The sequence below is a fragment of the Gopherus evgoodei genome, chromosome 3 (assembly GCF_007399415.2).
Source record: "Gopherus evgoodei ecotype Sinaloan lineage chromosome 3, rGopEvg1_v1.p, whole genome shotgun sequence".
Lineage (NCBI taxonomy): Eukaryota > Metazoa > Chordata > Testudines > Testudinidae > Gopherus > Gopherus evgoodei.
The window spans coordinates 120016876-120038675 of NC_044324.1; the positions used below are offsets into that span (position 1 = coordinate 120016876).

General features: G+C 48.2%; 1 protein-coding gene across 10 annotated transcripts in view; it reads left to right on the forward strand.

The window, feature by feature from the left end:
- Positions 1-21800, forward strand: part of UTRN (utrophin) — a 638628-nt gene that overhangs the window by 164465 nt on the left and 452363 nt on the right. For all 10 annotated transcript variants that reach the window (XM_030556487.1, XM_030556489.1, XM_030556490.1 and 7 more), the window contains 2 exons: positions 7723-7961; positions 8208-8388. In XM_030556487.1, coding sequence (XP_030412347.1) covers positions 7723-7961; positions 8208-8388 — 420 coding nt within the window. The remainder of the gene's footprint in view (positions 1-7722; positions 7962-8207; positions 8389-21800) is intronic.

Here is a 21800-nt window from a genome sequence, read left to right on the forward strand (position 1 = left end):
GCAAAACAGAGGAATTACCCCATAGTTTCTTGTATTTGTTTCATAGGCAGCCCAGGTTTTCAATTACATAACACTGTATACATTCTTCAGCTAATTCAACTAAATTGTTCATAGCCACACCAAATGATTGCAATCCAATAACTTCTTTGCCTGAATTTATTTACAAACATTTCACAGACAACAAAAACTTTTTTTTCTTTAGCATTTTTACAAAGTTCAACTGCTGTTTTCTCCAGCAACTACAGAGTTAACTTCTCACTCTCTCTTAAATCACTTGCTTGTCTCCCAACAGCCACTTTTATCAACTTAAATCACCATTCCAAGTAAGTCCTGGGTATTTGAAATCTCCATGCTTACACTTACTGACTCCTTCCTTCCACTACACCCTTAAAGTTTTCCAACCTGCTTTCCAATCTCTCTCTCTCTCTCTCTGTTGCCTGCCTGCCTGGGCCCGATCCTGCTTTTCTTGCTGAACCGTCCCTTCCATGGGCACCAACTTGTTCCACTACCAGTTTAGCTAGGAGGGTGGGCTTCTCAACTAGCCCCCAGCCCTCCTGGTCTCTTCCCTTAAACATTCTTACTCACAAGACTACCCAAGTCCTCCTTCATGAGGCTTGCCACCTGGACAAAAACACATGGCCCATTGGGCAAAGGCCATTTACTTAACATATAATTTAAAGGACTATTCTTAGAGGGTTTACCCAGAGACTCATTCATCTGTTTGACACTTAAACAGAAAAGAGAATTACACAGAGAGCAGAGGGAATTACAGTCTAAGCCAGACTTTCCCACTTCTATACACTGACCGCTACAGGGGACGGGACAGAAGGATCTCAATTCAACCTCAGAACTTTCTCGCACGCATGGCTTCCACTCCGAGGAATTACGAACGAGAGGTTCAGTTCCACCCACACTCCTAACGTCCAAATGAACAGAGCAGGAAAACAACAGTAACCGGTTAAACAGAACAGAACCAGAACCAAATAGCGTTTTCTTATCCTATTAGGACTCACTTTTACTCATGCAGTTCTCAACATATAATACCAACAGTACCAAGCAAAGCAAACACAAAATAACAAGGGTAAAACAAATAGATGGTGTAAATTCTGCAGGGCTCCCCCCTTCTTAATTGCTCACCAAACTGTGACAAATTTCTGTTACCAATCTATCCCTCGTGTCAGATGATCAGGCTGACACTACAGGATCGTTGGAGGAAGATAAAGAAAACACACCATATAACTGAATTTTAAAGCTTCATTAATAAAATAATAAAACAACAACGGAGAGTGTTGGGAACGCTCCCTCATCACTCAGGAAAACATTAATGCCCCAAGCCCCTTTCATACCCACATACGTACGTCCAGACTGGCCACTTCTGTGTATAATGTTCAGAGAAGGGGGGAGAGGTGGACTGGAGATTATCCTGTATACAGCTTGTCCAGAATTTCTAACATGCTTCCACTCTTTGGAGGGCTGTTCTCTTGCACCCTGGAATCTTCTGCAGCGTCTCTTTCAGAGATTCCAGTCCAGGTCAGCTGCCTGCGGCTTCTTCAGTGTCACCAAGCCACACCGGCTCCAGGGTCACAAAGGCACACTGTTGGATCTCACTGGACAGTTAAGCTTTGCAAATGTAATCTTAGTTCTATAACTTGTATTGCCTTTGGTTCGCCTCTGTCTATATTTTTTTCCTTCACAGCCAGCTGGGGCCGAAAGCAGTTTTTCTTTGTACTTAGCATAGTCTGCTTTGATTCTGGACCTTGAACGCAGAGCAATCCCCCCCCCCCTTCCATCCCTGGGCCAAGATGATTTTTAAATTAACCCGTTCCTTTCCTCAGTAGACAAATTTGCTCACCCTGTGTCAGGGCTTTTTGGTGATTAAACGCTCCTCTTAGATATATGATCTTATCTAGATTGAAGTACCTTCTAGTGGGCATTGTTTAGATGGATTTTCACGCGTGTAAATATTCCATTTCTCTAAATACCTGCAGGTTGTTGAACTATAATGTACGTACATGTAATATGCTGGGGTACCCTAGGGGGTGAGGTGGAATGTTTAGACTGCCCCCCCCACCCATTTTCCACTTACACACACAGGGAGGGTGCCCTGTCCGCGCTAGCGGCTCATAAACTAAGGATTTTTCCCTACAGGGTACTCACACAGGAGAGGCTAACGAGGATGGCCACGACCCTCCTACACCTCCCTTCAGCAAAGAGCGTCGGCTAGTCTCTGGGAGACGGCGCCGCTTACTCTGATTGCATCCAGTGAGATGATCAGACTGTCAGTAGCACACACGGAAAGGAAAGGGGAAGGGAAGATGGGTACACACACTCCTAGACCCAGGCAGCTTCCTCACCGGACAATGCCAGGCCAAGTCAGCCCACCATGGGTCGGACCTCCTAAAGATCCACTAGTTACCGGGCTTGCGTTAGAGTAGTCCTGGTCACGAGCTTTTGCTTCACAGGGTACTCTGGGCGTCTTCCGGTAACAGTCACTCACACTGGCCCCCAGTACCATTCTGCATCTGATCTTGCTTTTTAGCTACAACAGGGAGAGAGTGCACTAGGACATAGGGTCTCCCTTTTCTAGACAGGTCCCTCCTTTGTCCCTGCACTATCCCTAACCTGCTTTTTGGATCCTTGCACTCTGCCAGACAGCTGGAAGAACTGGAGCTACAGTGGGGTATTTTTACAAGAGCTCTCCATACAAACAGCTTCAGAAGCTACACATTTACTGACAAAACAGGAGTAATTGGAGGATCATGTTATAATTAAGTGATCCTTCTGGTGGCCACCTTTCTGGTCCTCTAATTGATATTGAGGCCAGTCTACTATACAGAACTTTTTAGTTTGCTTTTAGTTAGTGGATCTGATCCAAGCACTTCCCAATTCGCTAGAATGCATTCTAAGGGTGTACACCGTGCCCTGCCTGTACTCTGTCCCTGCCCCATATCCTAGGGTGACACTGGGCGTCCCCAGGTCATAACAGGCAAAAATCCAGACCACTGGACTGTTCCTACCTTATCCAAGGGACCGGTTCCTCACCGTCGCCCTCAACTGCTTCTCCACTACTTGAGCGCGTTGCACCATTGTGCCCTCTGGGGTCAGTCGAACTGCGTCTCCGCCGAGGCCCCCGGTGAAGTCACCGGTGCGCGCTGGGCGTCGGTCGTCACCGCAATCCATCGACCACCAGAAGGGATCCAGGCAAGGCTAATTTTAGCCTCAATGCCCCACGTTGGGCGACAAGAACTGTTGCCGGCAGATAACTGCCTGAGGCCAAGCAACAGCGGGGGGGTCCGTCGCCTGGTGTGCCGCGCCAATAAACACACCAGGGTGGAGAAGCAAACCAAGTTTATTTGAGATCTCAAAGCGGTGCAGGGAGATTGACTCAGATCAAGCACACCTAAAACAAGCAGTCTGTTCCTTTATATCCATGAGAACTTTTCTCACTGACTAGCAATCTCCCGTTTCTCCTCCCTCCTCCTCCTTCCTCCCCCTGTAGCAATTACGTAAGCGCAGGTGCATTAAGTAATCTTGGCCACGGCAGCTCGTTAGTAAGTTTTCCTTCTGCAAGTTATCTTGTCCTTCTGCTAAAGGTGCACAGGCCTCATTATTTCTGCTTTAGACCAGTTAGAACTGTTGCAACTGATAACGGCTGTTACACCTGGCCATTTAGGTCGATTAAAGTTCAAACATGGAGGGACTCTTGTCTGCTGAGGCCTAAAACCAGGAAGGCTCCATACTCTTGTGGCCTTCCACCCTCCCGAGTTACGTAGGGTTATGCTTAGTGACACCAACAAGCCCATATCCCTATCTTGGCACCAGAGCACCATGGCGCCCAGTACGTAAACCGCAAGGGATACTTTTCCATGGTGTTGCAAGCACTGATGGATCACAAGGGACGTTTCACCAACATCCACATGGGATGGCCAGGGAAGGGTTCATGATGCTCGCGTCTTCAGGAACACTACTCTGTTTAAACGGCTGCAGCAAGGGAATTACTTCCCAGATCAGAAAATAACAGTTGGGGATGTTGAAATGCCTGTAGTTATCCTTGAGGATGCAGCCTACCCCTTGATGCCATGGCTCATGAAGCCGTACACAGGCAGCCTGGACAGTAGTCAGGAGCTGTTCAACTACAGGCTGAGCAAGTACAGAATGGTGGTAGAATGTGCATTTGGCCATTTAAAGGTGCGCTGTCACACATTACTGACTCGCTCAGACCTCAGCCAAACCAATGTCCCCTTTGTTATTGCTGCTTGCTGTGTGCTCCACAATCTGTGTGAGAGTAAGGGGTAGACCTTCATGGCGGGGTGGGAGGCTGAGGCAAATCACCTGGCCGCTGATTATGCACAGCCAGACACCAGGGCAATTAGAAGAGCATACCAGGAAGCGGTGAGCATCAGAGAAGCTTTGAAAACGAGTTTCATCACGGGCCAGGGTATGGTGTAACTGTTGGTTGTTTCCTCTTGATGAACCCCCCGCCCCCTTGATTGACTCATTCCCTGTAAACAACCCACCCTCCCCCTTCGATTACAGCTTGCTTAAGGAAAGAAAGTCACTATTGTTTAAAAATCAGGTATTTATTAAAAAGTCATTATAAAAAGAGGGAGAGAACTGACAAGGTATCCCGGGTGTGGTTTGGGAGGAGGATAGGAGGGAAGGAAAAGGCTACTAAAAACATTTCAACGTAATGACAGCCTTTTGGTTGTGCTATCCATGGGGGTGGAGTGGGCAGGTGCACGAAGCCTTCCCCCACGTGTTCTTACATGTCTAGGTGAGGAAGACATGGAACTTGGTGAGTGGTGAGGGTGGTTACACAGGGGCTGCAGCGTCACTCTGTGACCCCGCTGCTCTTCCTGAAGATCCACCAGATGTCAGAGGATATCAGTTTGATCATGCAGCAGCCCCAGCGTTGCATCCCGCCACCGCTGATCTTCCTGCCTACACCTCTGATCTTCCTGCCGCCACCTCTCATGTCAAGCGTTCCTCCTGTCCTCAACGTTCACTGGCATCTTTCCTGTAATTTGATACCATGTCCTTCCACTCATTCAGATGAGCGCTTTCATTGCGGGTCACTTCCATGATTTCCAAGAACGTTTCATCTTACGTCGTCTTTTTCCTCCGCCTTATCTGAGATAGCCTTTGGGATGGAGTAGGGAGACTTGAAAAATGTGCGGTTGCATGAGGGAGGGGAAAAAAGAGAGAAGTATTTAGAAAGATAAGTTTTACAGAACAATGGTTATACTCTTTCACAGTGAACAACACTATTCACCTTACATAGCACGTGATTTCACTACAAGGTCGCATGGCTGGTATCATGGCTGGTATCATGGAAGATCACTGCTAATCACCCTCCTTTCCCCCCCCCCCACTGCGTGGCTGGTGGCAGGGAAGATCCCTGCTAGTCGAACGCGAAAAAGCTCAGCGCTATTCCCCTCCCCCCGCTTGGCTACCCGCAAGGAAGGATTTCTTTTAAGCAACAGGCAAACAGCCCAGTAGGAATGGTCATCTCTGTCCCCTTAAATTCCTGAATTTCAACCAGGTTACCATGAACAATATCACTCTCCTGAGGATAACACGGCAAGATAAAGAGCGGATGTTGCTTAAATGCCAGCAATCACCGGGACCATGTGCAGCTATGCTTTGTCATGCAGTGATACCCGATTATTTGCTACATGCATGGTGTGGTAAAGTGCCCTACTATGGGGGACGGAATAAGGCTGCCTTACCCAGAAACCTTCTGCAAAGGTTTTTGGAGTACCTCCAGGAGCGCTTCATGGAGATGTCCCTGGAGGATTTCTGCTCCATCACCAGACATTTTAACAAACTTTTCCAATAATTGTACTGGCCACGAATGCATCCCAAGTCCTCAGGGCAAATCAATCATTAAAAACGCTTGCTTTTAAACCATGTTTTATATTTACAGAGGTACATTCCCAGTCTTTATTCAAGCCTAATTTAATAGTATCCAATTTGCAGATTAATTCCAGTTCTGCAGTTTCTCATTGGAGTCTGTTTTTGAAGTTTTTTTGTTGGAGAATTGTGACTTTTAGGTCTGTAATTGAGTGACTAGGGAGGTTGAAGTGGGGTACTCACAGTTATGGTTGGCCTGGGTCAACTGATTTGGGCTTGTGGGGCTCAGGCTGCAGGGCTAAAAATTGCTGTGTAGACATATGGGGTGTGATGCGTTGGATCACAGAACTCCCCTTGGGAGCTGCCACCTGATGTGCCAAAACTACTTCTGCCCCTGCTTTCCCTGCCAGTTCAGGACCTCAGCACTGTGTCTTGCTGAGCCAGACATGCCTGTCTGCTCCAACAGAGATCGACGGTCTGAATTACTTGCCCTCAAAGCTACAGACTTGACTGAAAGCAGCTAACAGAAGTGTTCTTGTTTTTAACACTCAGATGCCCAACTCCCAATGGAGTCTAAAACCCAAATACGGTAAATTCCTTTTACCTTGTATAAGGCTTATGTAAGGTAAACTCATAAATTGTTCACCCTTTATAACACCGATAGAGAGGTATGCACAGCAGTTTGCTCCCTCCACCCCAGATATTAATACATACTCTGGGTTAATAAGTAAAAAGTGATTTTATTCAATACAGGAAGTAGGATTTAAGTGGTTCCAAGTAGTAACACAGAACAAAGTGAATTAGCAAACAAAATACAATAAAACACGCAAGTCTATGTCTAATACAGTAAGAAACTGAATACAGATAAGATCTCACCCTCAGAGATGTTTCAATATGTTTCTTTCACAGATTGGATGCCTTCCTAGTCAAGGCACAATCCTTACTCCTGGTACAGCCCTTGTTCTGGCTCAGGTGGTAGCTAGGGAATTCTTCATGATGGCTCCTCCCTTTATTCTGTTCCACCCGTTTATATATCTTTTGCATAAGGTGGGAATCTTTTGTCCCTCTCTGGGTTTCCACCCCCTTCTTCTCAATGGAAAGACATCAGGTTAAAGATGGATTCCAGTTCAGGTGATCACATGTCACTGTAAAACTTCATTGCCCTCTTGCCAGCACACAGGTATACAAGAAGACTTACAGGTAAAACAGACCCATCTGCAGTCAATTGTCTTGGTTAATAGGAGTCATCAAGATTCCAAACCACCATTAATGGCCCACACTTTGCATAATTACAGTAGGCCCTCAGAGTTATGTTTCATATTTCTAGTTTCAGATACAAGAGTGGTACATTTATACAAATAGGATGACCTCACTCAAATTGTAAGCTTTGTAATGATATCTTACAAGAGTCCTTTTGCATGAAGCATATTTCAGTTACATCAGCATATTTTCATAAAATCATCTAGAGTGCAACATCACATGGGGCACTATGAGGGTGGAGGATCCTGGAGCTTGGGCTGGAGCCCAAGCTGGAACATGTACACGGTGATTTTTGGACTCCATGAGCCCAAATCAGCTGGCTTAGTCTAGTCATGTTTTTTATCCCTGTGTAGACATACCTTAAGTTTTACTTATATTATAAGCTTGAAATTAAAAGCCAAAATGCTTGTTACCACTATTAGACATAGTTTCAAGGAAGGCTGACTTGGAAGTAAAAAAAACAACAAAAAAACCACCTCTGTGATTTATAGATGAAACATGTATATGTTTGTATTAGTATAGCTGAAAAATGGAATGATTAGATATTTGTAAATCAAGATGTGCTGCAGTTTCTGTAACCACAATGGTTTATTTCCTTCATTGACACAGAGGGACTTTTTACTGAGGATGTGAAAAATGCCCTGGAGAAGATACTGACAGAGTGGAAAGAGGTGATAATGCACCTAGAGGAATTGGCAAGAAAGATACAATACCAGGATGAAATAAACACATACTTTAGGAAAATGGGTGAACTTGAGAAGATTGTAAATGAGAAGGAGGTGTGGCTAAAAAATGCCACTTCAGCATCGCAACAGCCACCTTTAACAAACCTAAAAGAGTCATGTGAGGTAAGGTTGGCAACCTTGTTTACTTTGGTATTAAACTTCTGGAAGAACGGAATACCCCAGATTAGTTTAGCGTGTGTCAACAGTGTAAGGGTAATCATCTCAAAAGCACTCAAATCTCATTTAAAATTATAGGATTTAGATGCTTTTGAAAACTTTATCCTAAATCTGTTGAATAGTCATAGCACAAGTATTTATACAAAATGGTTTAAATGTATATCTTGTTTTGTTTTTGTTAATTTTTCACAGCGGGAGCTCACTCATCTGTTGAGTCTGTGCCCTCAAATAGAACATCAGACTGCTACCTGTAAGGGGCTCACATCCCAACCTGATGCTCCAAATTTCATCCAAGACAGCTTGAGCAGTATTACTGGTTGCTTCAGAACTGTCCGACGCAAATTGGAAGAACGACAGCAGCAGCTGAAGAAAGGTAAATATTCCATTTCTTCTATTTAAATCACATTGATGCCTCTCTTGATTCTGTCCTTTTTAAAAATCAGATTTTGATACATACTCTTTTGGTGCAAGTCTGATGAACTCAGAGCCTGGAAAGAACTTCTGCTGCACTGTATAATATGCATGATTGTCTTGTGTCTTCATTGACACACTGCAAGTGCCATGTAGAATTTGTAGCTGTGTAGAAATATAAAAGTAGCTTTTCCATTTTCCTCTTTTATCCACAATATGACAGTCTGTTCTAAAAAAGTTTCCAGTTCTTTGTGTAGGTTACATGATAAGTCAGTGATATCCGGAGAGAGTTTCAGAAAATGATAGAAAGTGCTGAAAGGAATGATTAGAATGTCTGAAAGGTAATATAAGGACAGATGATTTCTCTTGATATATTTATAATAGTGCTCAGTATACTATGTAACATTTTTAAAGAAACCTCTTGCAACTATTTTTGTCAAGGACAGTGCACCCCTTATGAAGATGCATAGTACACTGTTGGAACAATATATAATACATTGAAAAAGTGATACATTTATCAGTCTGATTCTGTAATCCTTCACTCCGGCACTATTCCTATTGACTACAGTGGGAATTTGTAGGATTGTAGGACCAGGTCCAGCAGCAGCCAATTATAGTCTAAGAAAGGAAAAAAAATATGCTTTTTGAATTGTATATGTTAAAATTATGGGATAAATTGCTGTGCTGCCAAGAAACTTAGTTCTCTTGTGATTGTTGGCTGGTTGGTTAGGCCACAGTTCTTCGAGTGATTGCTCACATCCATTCCAGTTAGGTGTGCGCGCCGTGCGTGCACGTTCGTCGGAAACTTTTTACCCTAGCAACTCCAGTGGACCGGCAGGTCGCCTCCTGGAGTGGCGCCGCCATGGCGCCCAATATATAACCCTGCCGGCCCGCCCGCTCCTCAGTTCCTTCTTACCGCCGTGTCGGTCGTTGGAACTGTGGAGCGCGGCATAGCTGTCCTCCACGTCCCTAGCTCTCCTTGTTATCTCTAGATTATCTCTCGTACTGTTAATTAGATTGTTGAGTGTAGATAGTAGTACTTAAGTTAAACAGGTTGTAAATAGTTCTTCGACGGGGGCTTAGCCCTTCCCGGCACCCGGCACCGGGCTCATGCCTGGTTCGTCGGGCTTCAAGCAGTGTGCGGCCTGCAAGAAGCCTATGCCCACCAGCGACCCCCACGACGCGTGCCTGAAGTGCCTGGGGGAATCGCACAGATCGGACAAGTGCTGCATCTGCAAGGCTTTTAAGCCAAGAACAAAGAAGGAGAGGGATCAAAGACTCCGAACTCTCCTTATGGAGGCGGCACTTGACCCGGCGGCTTTGCAGGCTGTGATCTCGGCGCCGGCACCGGATCGCACCGGCACCAAAAAGACTCCCCGGCACCGACCTTCTCCGGCACTGGGGACAGAACCGAGGCCGTCGAAGTCTGCTACTCCGGCCAGGCAGACCCGACTGGAGCGCCCGGCCTCAACACCGGCCGCGGCGCCGCCGGCACCGTCGACTCCGGGCCCGGCGGGTCCGTCGAGTCCGGTGCCGCCAAGCTCCCCCATGAGATCTGGGGTTGAGATATTGGTCCCATCCACGCCGGAGACCTTCGCCTCGGCTCGGGACCTCATAGCCCTGACTGAGCCCACTCAGCAGCCACCCCGGTACCTCCGGTGCGGGTCGTGTCCAGAGGCAAGCCCATGATGTCGGCACCGTCGCGGGACTCACGCTCACGATAGAGGTCCCGACGCCACGGTCGCTCCAGATCCCGCCGCCGCTCGCAGTCCCGGCACTGCTCCCCTCGGCGGTACCGGTCGCACTCGCGGCGCCAGTCGGCCTCAAGACGGTCGCGGTCGGACTCCAGCCGCCGATACCGGCACCGCGACTCCAGGAGCCAGTCCCGACGTTACTCGCCGCACCGGTCGACCTCCCGGCACCGAGCTGGTGGCAGGTCCCGGTCTCGGTCGACCTCCCGGCACCGAGCTGGTGGCAGGTCCCGGTCCCGGTCGACCTCCCGGCACCGAGCTGGTGGCAGATCCCGGTCTAGATCCCGGCACCGTGATAGAACCCGGTCCCGGTCCCGATCCCGGCACCGTTTTGACTCCCGGCACCGGTCCCCGGCACCGAGACATTCGTCCATGCCGACCCGCGCAGACCCTTACCAACCAGGGTCAGCCCCGCTGTGGCCTTCTAGACAGCCGTCGGTCTCTTCCCAAACGGACAGCGGGTATGCGCTGGGCACCGACCGGCAGGCGGCGCTATTTAGCGATCCGCCACAACAAGACCAAGGCCCGCAGCAATGGGGGTTCTGGACACCCTGGGCATACCATCAAGCCCAGGGGCCCCAACAGCTCCCTGCTAGGCCTGCGACGGCGGAGCGCAGGGTGCCGGAAGCCTCATTGTCTCGCCCCCCTCCCTCTCCGGATGGGGAGGAAGGGTCCAAGCAACAAGACTCCGCTCTGGCTCCTGAGGCAGAGGCGAGGGCCGAGGGAGACCCTCCATTAGACACTCTCTTGCCGGGGGTCTCCTCATCCTCCTCCCCTGATGAAGCGGTGGCTGGTACCTCCTCCAACAGCCCCCCCCCCCCCCCCCGCTGGATCTTAGAGCGCACCAAGACCTTCTCAGGCGAGTAGCTCAGAATCTGAGTCTGCAAGCCGAGGAGGTCTCGGAAAGAGAGGATCCGATCGTCACCATCCTCTCAGCAGACGCTCCCACCAGGGTCGCCCTGCCCTTCGTAAGAACCATCCAGGCCAACGCCAACACCATCTGGCAGTCTCCGGCCTCCATCCCCCCTACTGCGAAGGGCATCGAGAGGAAGTACATGGCCCCTTCTAAAGGCTATGAGTACCTTCATGTACACCCGACACCAGGTTCCCTGGTGGTTCAATCGGTGAATGACAGAGAGCGTCATGGGCAGGAGGCTCCAGCCCCCAAATCCAGAGAGGCCAGGCGAATGGACCTCCTCGGCCGTAAGGTATACTCGGCTGGGGCGCTGCAGCTCAGGGTTTCGAACCAGCAAGCCCTGCTGAGCAGATACGCCTTCAACTCCTGGGTGGCAGCAGACAAATTCAAGGAGCTGCTGCCGCAAGACGCTCGCCAGGAATTTGCAGCCATCTTGGATGAAGGCAAGAAGGTTGCACGCACGTCCTTGCAAGCTTCTTTGGATGCCGCAGACTCGGCTTCCCGTACCCTCGCGTCGGGAGTAACGATGCGTCGCATCTCCTGGCTGCAGGTTTCTGGCCTTCCGCCGGAGCTCCAGCATACCATCCAGGACCTCCCTTTCGAAGGCCAGGGCCTGTTTTCTGAAAAGACAGACCCCAGACTCAAGAGTCTGAAAGATAATCGGGTCATTATGCGGTCCCTCGGGATGCACACACCGGGAACGCAACGCAGACCTTTCCGGCCACAGCAACAACAGCAGCGCAGGCCGTATTCCCAGTTCCGCCAGCGGCAGGACCTTAACAGGCGCCGCGGCAGGAATGGAAGGCGCAGGCATTCGGGGAACCAAGGGGGGCAGAACCAAGGCTCCTCTAAGCCCCCGCCTGGACCTAAGCCTTCATTTTGAAGGTGCGCTCGAGGGCGCAGTAACAGTTTCCCCCATGGATCCTTCCCCCCCGTTTTCCAACCGCCTTTCGTTTTTCCTCCCGGCGTGGTCCCAAATAACTTCGGACCGCTGGGTCTTACGCACGGTGCAGACGGGATACCGCCTGCAGTTTGTATCATTTCCTCCTTCCCTCCCCCCTTCCTCGTCCCTCTTCAGGGACCCCTCTCACAAGCAATTCCTTCGGCAGGAGGTGCAGACGCTCCTCAGCAAAGGAGCTATAGAGGCGGTTCCGGAAAACGAGAAAGGCAAGGGGTTTTATTCCCACTACTTTCTGATCCCCAAGGCCAAGGGAGGCCTCAGGCCTATCCTCGACCTGCGAGAGCTCAACAAATACCTGGTGAAGTTGAAGTTCCGCATGGTATCCCTGGGGACCATTATCCCATCCCTGGATCCGGGAGACTGGTACGCCGCCCTCGACATGCAGGATGCGTATTTTCACATTGCCATTTGGCCACACCACAGACGTTTCCTTCGCTTCGTGGTGAGCCCCCTTCATTGCCAATTTGCAGTCCTCCCATTTGGCCTGTCCACGGCCCCGAGGGTGTTTACAAAATGCATGGCAGTGGTTGTGGCGCATCTTCGGCGCAATCGTATCCACGTGTTTCCTTATCTGGACGATTGGTTGATTCGGGGCACGTCGGAACAACAAGTCCGCAGCCACGTCCGAGTGATCACCGGCATGTTCGCCACTTTGGGCCTCTTGATAAACACGGACAAGTCCACCCTGATTCCCACGCAGAGGGTGGAATTCATCGGGGCCGTGCTGGACGCCACTGTGGCCAGGGCCTTGCTGCCATTGCAGAGGTTCCAGGCCTTGTCGGCGATCGTTCAACGACTGCGGACAGCCCCCTTGACATCAGTGCGGACATGTCTAGCCCTGTTAGGCCACATGGCGGCTTGCACCTTTGTGACCGGTTACGCTCGGCTCCGCATGAGGCCCCTCCCGTTGTGGCTCATCGATCATTACAGGCCGGCAAGACAGCCGCTAGACATGCTAATCACAATCCCCCAAAGGGTGTTAGATTCTCTTGGCTGGTGGCTAGACCAGTCCGTGCTATGTGCGGGACTCCCTTTCCACCCACCTCAGCCCTCGGTGTCCCTGACAATGGATGCCTCAGATCTAGGCTGGGGGGCCCACCTAGGGACCCTGAGAACGCAGGGCCTGTGGTCCCAGGAGGAGGCGGGGTTGCACATCAACATGCGGGAGTTGAGAGCGGTCCGCCTTGCTTGTCAAACGTTCTGCCATCAGCTTCAGGGTCGTTGTGTCGCAGTGTTCACCGACAACAGGATGACCATGTATTATATCAACAAGCAAGGTGGCACCAGATCCTCCCCCCTGTGTCACAAGGCGATGCGACTCTGGGACTTTTGTGTAGCCCACTCAATTCACCTCACGGCTTCCTTCCTCCCCGGAGTACGGAACACGCTGGCGGATCGATTGAGCAGATCCTTCCTGTCGCACGAGTGGTCCCTTCGCCCGGACGTCGCCCTCTCCATCTTCCGGAGGTGGGGTTATCCCCGGGTGGACCTCTTCGCGTCCAGGAGGAACAGGAAGTGCCAAGCGTTCTGCTCCTTTCAGGGCAGGGAGCCCGGGTCGATAGCGGATGCCTTCCTTATTCAGTGGTCGACCCACCTGTACTATGCGTTTCCCCCGTTCCCTCTGGTCCACAGGATCCTTCTGAAGGTGCGCAGGGACAGGGCTCACGTGATCATGGTAGCCCCGGCATGGCCCAGGCAGCACTGGTACCCCATGCTGCTGGACCTGACCATAGCCGACCCAGTTCCCCTGCCCCTTCACCCGGACCTGATTACCCAGGAGCACGGGACCCTCTGTCACCCGGACCTGCAGTCGCTGCACCTAGCGGCGTGGCTCCTGCGTGGCTGACTGGTTCTGAGCTGCGCTGCTCCTCGCCGGTGAGGGAGGTGCTTTTGGGCAGCAGGAAGCCTTCCACGAGAGCAACATATTCGGCCAAGTGGAAGCGTTTCTCCTGTTGGTGCGTGGAGAGAAATCTCCGCCCTATGGAAGTTTCGGTGGCCGACATCTTAGACTACGTTTGGTCCCTCAAACAGCAAGGTCTGGCCATATCGTCGTTGCGAGTCCACCTGGCAGCTATCTCCACCTTTCACCTGGGTGCGGATGGTCGCTCTGTTTTTTCTCACCCGACGGTGTCTGGATTCCTTAAGGGGCTGGAACGTTTATACCCTAACGTCCGTCCCCCTGCTCCAACCTGGGATCTTAACCTGGTGTTGTCCCGGCTCATGGGACCCCCCTTTGAACAGTTAGCCACTTGCTCCCTGCTTTTCCTCTCTTGGAAGACTGCCTTTCTAGTAGCTATCACCTCAGCTAGGCGGGTGTCGGAACTCTGGGCTCTTATGGTAGACCCCCCGTATACAGTCTTCCACAAAGATAAGGTGCAGCTGAGACCACACCCTGCCTTTCTTCCCAAGGTAGTCTCGTCCTTCCACATCAGTCAAGAGATATTCCTTCCGGTTTTTTTCCCGAAACCTCACTCCTCAGGCAGGGAGCAGCAGCTCCACTCGCTTGATGTCCGTAGGGCTCTCGCGTTCTACGTGGAGAGGACTAAGCCCTTCCGCAAATCCCCCCAGCTTTTCGTGGCGGTAGCGGACCGCATGAAAGGGCTTCCTATCTCCTCCCAGAGGTTATCCTCTTGGGTGACGTCCTGCATCAGGACCTGCTATGACTTGGCCCATGTCCCTACGGGCCGTGTGACTGCGCATTCTACCAGGGCTCAGGCGTCGTCGCTGGCTTTCCTCGCCCGTGTGCCCATCCAGGAAATCTGTCGGGCAGCGACCTGGTCATCGGTCCACACCTTTGCTTCCCACTACGCCCTGGTCCAGCAGTCAAGGGAGGACGCGGCCTTCGGATCTGCAGTGCTCCATGCCGCGACTTCTCACTCCGACCCCACCGCCTAGGTATGTCTTGGGATTCACCTAACTGGAATGGATGTGAGCAATCACTCGAAGAAGAAAAGATGGTTACTCACCTTTGTAACTGTTGTTCTTCGAGATGTGTTGCTCACATCCATTCCACACCCCCCCTCCTTCCCCACTGTCGGAGTAGCCGGCAAGAAGGAACTGAGGAGCGGGCGGGCCGGCAGGGTTATATATTGGGCGCCATGGCGGCGCCACTCCAGGGGGCAACCTGCCGGCCCACTGGAGTTGCTAGGGTAAAAAGTTTCCGACGAACGTGCACGCGCGGCGCGCACACCTAACTGGAATGGATGTGAGCAACACATCTCGAAGAACAACAGTTACAAAGGTGAGTAACCGTCTTTTCTCAAACTTTACTATTTTGTGGACTATGTCTAAAATACATTTCTCTTCTAAAAGTTGATAACCTTAGGAAGGCACTTTATCAGCGTCTCAGTATTACCTTGTATTTCTGTTGTCTATTTTTGTATCTACCTGTTGTCTCTTGTCTTGTACTTAGATTCAGCTCACTGGAACAGGAACCATCTCACATGATTCTTGGGTACCTAGCATAATGAAGCCCTGATTGCTGCCCTTTGGCACTACAGCAATCAAAATAATTGATAATACATATAATAATAGTAAGGTTCCATGTTTATCGTGTCTCTGATTTCCTTATCAAATGTGTTCAATTTACAAGTTTTAAAAACAAGTATTAATTGCTAGCTCTGCTAGCCTTTGATCTATTATTAATCATGTTTATGATGTATGTTGTGACTAGGGCCAATCTCCTGTGGAAGCCCCATTATGCTAGGCACCGAAGAAGCACATAGATCCTGCTCTGAAGAGCTTATAAATGAGGTTATGATTTGGTCAGAGGAGTCACAGAATCAGACCTCCGTGACTTGACCCCACAGTTGCTGGGAGCTGCAGGGTACCCCCACCTCTCCTGGTGGCCAGGAGCTGCGGGATATCCCTACTGGCAGTTGTGCAGGGGGGAGGGGAATCCACAGCAGGTGTAGGGTGCTGGACCCTCTTCCCTCCCCATTTTGTCATGGCTATTTTTATTAAAGGTCAGGGACAGGTCACAGCTTCCATTAATTTTATTAATTGCCTGTGACCTGTCCCTAACTTTTACTAAAAATGTCTATGACAAAATTATAGCCTTACTTACAAGCCAAATAGATGGGACAGACACAGGGTCTTAACAAACAAAGAGAACTGTGTGATGGCAGCAAACAAAATATTAGTACCACTTTTTTGTGGGTGGATTTTGTTAGGAAGGGGATAAGTTAAATAGAAAGTGAAGGGGGCAGAGGAGTGAGTGAGTAAGAGGAGCAGGTTTGGAGTGAAGCTTAAGGGGAAGAGGCTTGAGGGAAGAGGGTGAATGGAATGAACAGCCAGTCAGCGCCATTTAAAACTGTAAAAAGTTCTGATTGTCCAGAAGTCCCTGCTTTGGCTGCGTCTGCCCCTACAAGCTGCAGTCTCTGGCTGGCTCCTCTCTGTAGTTTTCCCCCTGTGTCCCATGAAAGTCAAGATAGCTGCTTACATATTGTGACAGACCCAGACCAGTGGGGTAGAGGGCAAATATACTGGTCACTGGATGAGTAGTTTTCTGTTCCCTGAGTGACCAGAGCAGGGGCTGCACTAGAGTAATCAGGATTAGATTACCTGCAGCCAATCAAGGCAGGCTAATCAGGGCACCTGGGTTTAAAAAGGAGCCAAAGCCCAAGCCCGGCTGTAGGTGGGGGCAAACCTGAAGCCCCATCAGCCAGAGCTGATAGTCTTGGTCTGAAGGCTTTTGCCCCTGGCAGTGGGGCTCGGGCTTGGGTCCTGGGCCCCAGCAAGTCTAACGCCAGCCCGGGTGACCCCAGTTTGAGGACCACTGTTCTAGAGCAGGCCTGCACAGCTCATAAAGCCGCGAGGGCCACATTACTCCAAAGAAAACAGCTGAGGGCCGAAACCTCCCGGCCCTGCAGAAACACTGCCCGCACCCCCCGAACCTCCAGGCCCCGCGGAAACACCCTGCCCCAGCACCGCCCAGCCCTGCAGAAACAAACCCTTCTTCCCAGCGCCACTCCATCAAAACAGCTGTGGGCCAAAAAGGAAGGTTGGGGGTGGGGAGGTAATACTTGATTTTAAATCAATCAGGGGCTCCCAGCTGAAGAGATGGCTGGGAGCCCTCAGGGACAAATTAAAGGGCCCAGGGCTCCAGCAGTTGGGGGAACCCGGAGCTTTGCGGGGCTGGGGCAGGGATTTAAAGGGCCCAGAGCTCCTGCCGCTGAGGGGAGCCCGAGCCCTTTAAGTCCCAGCCCATCTGCTGGAGCTGCGGCCGGGGTTCAAAGGGCTCTGGGCTGCCTGAGCCCTATGAATCCAGGCCGCGACTGAGATTTAAAGGGCTCTGGGCTCCCTGCCGCTGTGGGCAGCCCAGAGCCCTAGGAATCCCAGTCGCTGCTGAGATGTAAAGAGCTCTGGGCTCCCCGCGGCTGCAGGCAGCCCAGAGCCCTTTGATTCCCTGCCGCGGACCGCACAGTGGTCCATATGTTGTGCAGGCCTGTTCTAGATGAGTCATCTGACCAACTAAATCTCACAAAATCCCAATATCTTTTTGCACCCTTCATGACTACTTAAATTGAGGTGTGGTGTGTGGAGCAGGATGATGTGAAATCACATACCCTTTTTTAATGTGGGTATATGGATCAGTACTTGAATATTGGCTTCTAGGGCTGAAATGGCCTTTTAGTTCATCTGTGCGACTACTGTAATGGAAGTAGCTCTGGGTACCAAAAGTAGCCTCTGTGCTGTTGAATTTATCTTCTGAATCTCAGTAACTGGTTCTGTCAAGCAGAAAAAATAGGTGATAGTAACAGTTATTGTTTAGATCACAAATGTAGAGGGATCTTATCCGGCTATGGGCTTTATCTTGCAAGGCTGTGAGTGCCCTCAGTTGCCATTGTGAAGTAAAGGGGAGTTGAAGGTACTCCCACGTGTTGTAGTCTGACAGTACACTATTGAATATATGGAAGGTTTCAGTGAAATATGATGTTTCATGGAGTCAGTCAGTAACTTCACGTACTACCATAACCTCTTAATGGAGCTATTTTTGTAATTAACTGTAACCAAATATATAAATGGTAAATGCTCAAACACATATATGGCAATGATCTGTTAGGGAATCTCATTTAAGTCTTTTATTAACATCTTTCATATACTTCTAGCATTTCTGCTGATGCAGAATTTTTGAATGGATTCCTGCCAGACTGACCTATATCTGTATCATCATATATGCCTGTAAACTAAAGTTGTCCAACTACTTTTCCATTAAGCAAAACTATTAAAATTTCTAATGTATTTTTAATTTTTAGCCAGGTTTAAACTTAGTAAATGATGATTTGGGGATATATGTACCTTTATTTACAAAAAAGTAGCATTCTTCTGAGTGAAATAAATCATAAGTAATGTGAACTATGTGTCAGTATCTGCTTGAACTATATTTAAATGTAGTGTGATCTATGTGCTGTTTGATATTTCATAGTCTGTTGGATCATTGACTTTCAGTGCTATGAGTTTAGGCTACATTGAAATGTATTGAACAGGTACCTCATTTTCTGCTCTCAAACCATTTTGTGAGTTGAACAAGGCAGTGATCTTGTGGAGAAAAACGGGATGTGCCCATATCATTCAAGACTAGAACATAATACAGCCAAAGTTGGTATTGGTAGCAAAGAGTTAAGATTCCACAGACATCCTTAACTTTGGAATTTTTTGACTGCTAAATGCTTCACTTTACAATGTTTTAAACCTCTTGCAGTGCACATCTTTCTCACTGAATGAGGTGAGGGAGTCTCTAGTCTCATTCATCATTTAATTCTGATATAAAATAAGGCAGGGGCCCTTCAGAATAAATAAAATTACTCTTGGGGGGATTCTGCACCACTGTGCAATGCAGAATTTTTCAGAAATTTATATTGTGCATGCAGAATTTCCTCCTCCCCCCCCCTCAGAAATGGGCTGCAGAGATGTTGGCTGCCCATAGGGGCTGCTGGACCCAGCAGAGCCTAGCTCACAAATAGAAGACAAGGCTGGAGGGAGTTCCCAGCTGTAGTTCCCAGAATGCCCCTGCGGAAACTCTGTGCAAGCCTGGGATCCAGCATCAGGATGTTTCTCCCTCTGGATTCCTGGGCTGTAGGAGAATAGGGGGTGAGTGTGTCTGGTCTGAAGGGGCCCCGCAGCTGGCCTTTGGGGGATAAGGGTGAGAATGTCTGGGCTAGGGAGGCCACAACTGGCCTCTGTGTGTGTCGGGGGGTGTTTCAGGTTTTTGGATTGGGAGGGCATGGCTTGGCTCTGTGGGGGAGGGGATGTCTGGCTCCCCAGCTGAGCTCTGTAGAGGAGGGGGCAGAGAAACAGGCACAGAGTTGTCATAGAGGTTTCTTTAACTCTCTCTACTTCTGGAGTAATTTTTTGTGTGTGCCTGTATTGTTACAGACATACTTGCTCACAGGTATTTTCAAATAGTTTGGTAATTTTATTTCAAGTGGGTGTCATAATGTAGTGTTGTTTTGACAAATAAAATTTGCTGAATTTTTAAATTTTTGATGCAGAATTTTTGGGTCAGAATTTTTAAAATTTTTGGCACGGAATTCCCCCCAGGAGTGTAATATGTAAAGTGTAAGGTGTACACGCAAAGCCTTAACTCTGGCATTTCTGGACTGGGGCCTGATTCAGAGTCCACTCGTGTTAGTGGAAATGCTTGCATTGCCTTCAGTGGGCTTTGGATCAGGCCCTCAAGCATTAATTTAAAAAAATGTTTTTCCATCAGTGTCACTGTCTAAAACTCATACATGAAAGAGCAACTTTTAAAAATACTGAAAGGTCACTGTGTAATTACTTTAGCAAATTAAAATGGTGGGCTCCCACTTACCATGTCTAAGTGGGAGCTCAGAACCCCTTGAAACAGTTACTTACTGTTATTTGGTAGAAAGGTGCAAGCAGGATAGTTCATAATTGGATTCAAGAATTGCTTTTTCTATGTACTGACGATTAAATTTAAGTAGTTATTTATATAGGGCCTGGTTCAGAGCCTATTGCAATTTCCGGGAGTGTTTCCATTGACATCAGTGGGTTTTTGATCAGGCTTGTAGAATGTAACAGAAAATTGGAGTGCCAGATTACCTCCTCCATGCACCTTGCTAAATATGTTCTTCCCTAATGTGAAAAGTGATTATGCAAGGGTGCTGCATTCCTGAAATTAATTAATTAGCAAGACATATTTGAAGTACATGATACAGGATAAAGAACTAGGTATGCCTATAGCACTATAGAAATAATGCTTTGGTGCAGGGTAAATTAGCCAACTACGTGCCACTGAAGAATGGAAGATAGGGAGCACTGTGAAATTGAAATGTGCATAAGAAATTTATTTTCTCTTTCAGCTTTGTCGAGCATATTAATCATACATAATTCTTTTTGGAAATACTTGTCTGAAGAAGAATTCCATCTTTGAAGCTTTTAGGAGTTTGAGCTGCTTCTCAGGAACATTCTCCTTGCCTCTCTGTATCATTAAAGCTTCACTATTAACATTCAAACCAGGCATACTGACTTCGGAGAGATTTTAAATGTAGTGCACAAATATGTAGCTTTTAATATTTTACAGCCCAATATTAAGTGCACTGATCTATAAGTAGATTCCTCACCCCTGTAGTCTTTTTTGTTTTATGCATTGAAGAGGCTGGATGAAGTGTTTTATGCTGGCTCCAGCTGGGGGAGGAGAAAAGCTGTCTTTCCAGTGCAATAAAAAATAAGATTAAACTGCTATGCTATTAAGGCAACTATTTAATGCATCACATAAGGAACGAGCTCTTTAAGTCACATTGTCAGAAAACTTTCCCACGGATCATGCTTAAATTATGGGTTTTTTATCATGCTTATTGTGACGAAGAATTATTTTGTAATTGTTATGATTTAGTTCATGTGCATATGAAGAGATATATGGGTAATGTGCATTGCAGTAGATCATTGCAAGACGTGACTAGAATATGCCTGAGATTTTTTAATATCTAGAAAATCATTTGAAGTAAGCTTGTTTGTTTATGAATGACAATGTATTTTAACCATTTATTACCTTGTAAATGCATCCTAATTAAAGGGGTCAGATAATATATTCAGGGTAGATTATAGTTTTTGAAAGTGTCGTTTGTCTGCAGATTGGAGTGCATGGTATTTGCCCCCAAGGTACTCTCCAAACTTTTATAAAAGAACTTATTGTTTGTTTGTGACTTTCTTATATAGTGGAAACTGCGTATAGTGCAGTATAGTGTGTTTTTTGTCATTTAACATAAGTTGAATTGCTTGCAAATAGAAGGGACCTTCAGCATTTATAAGCTCCTACAATGACGAGAAGTACTGGTGCTGCAAGTCTGCAGAGTTTATAAGCTTGTACAGCTCCATAGGAATATTGTTGAGAATTGCAACTTGAATTTTATTTCAAATAAGGGTGGAATTTCATTGCAAGTTCCTTATCAGCAGGTTTCACTGATTAAAACTACTGCTTCTACTTGCTATACCATGGAAGCTTTCCTTTTAAAACTGATATGGCTTCCTTTGAGAAACGATGCTACTGGATAGGTCTAATTGTCTCTAGAAGTGTTCACTCATTATTCAGTTAGAAATGGCATGAAGTAGCACTGATAGTTTTAACAATCCATTGTTGAAAGTGAGCCTTTTGATTATTTTTTGGTGATGTCAGTGAAGAACTTGCATATGTATCCAAGGCCAGAGAATATACATACCGCAATACTATTTTGATAGCCACCATGGTGTTCAGTGCTGATTTTAAATTACATATTTTTTTGATA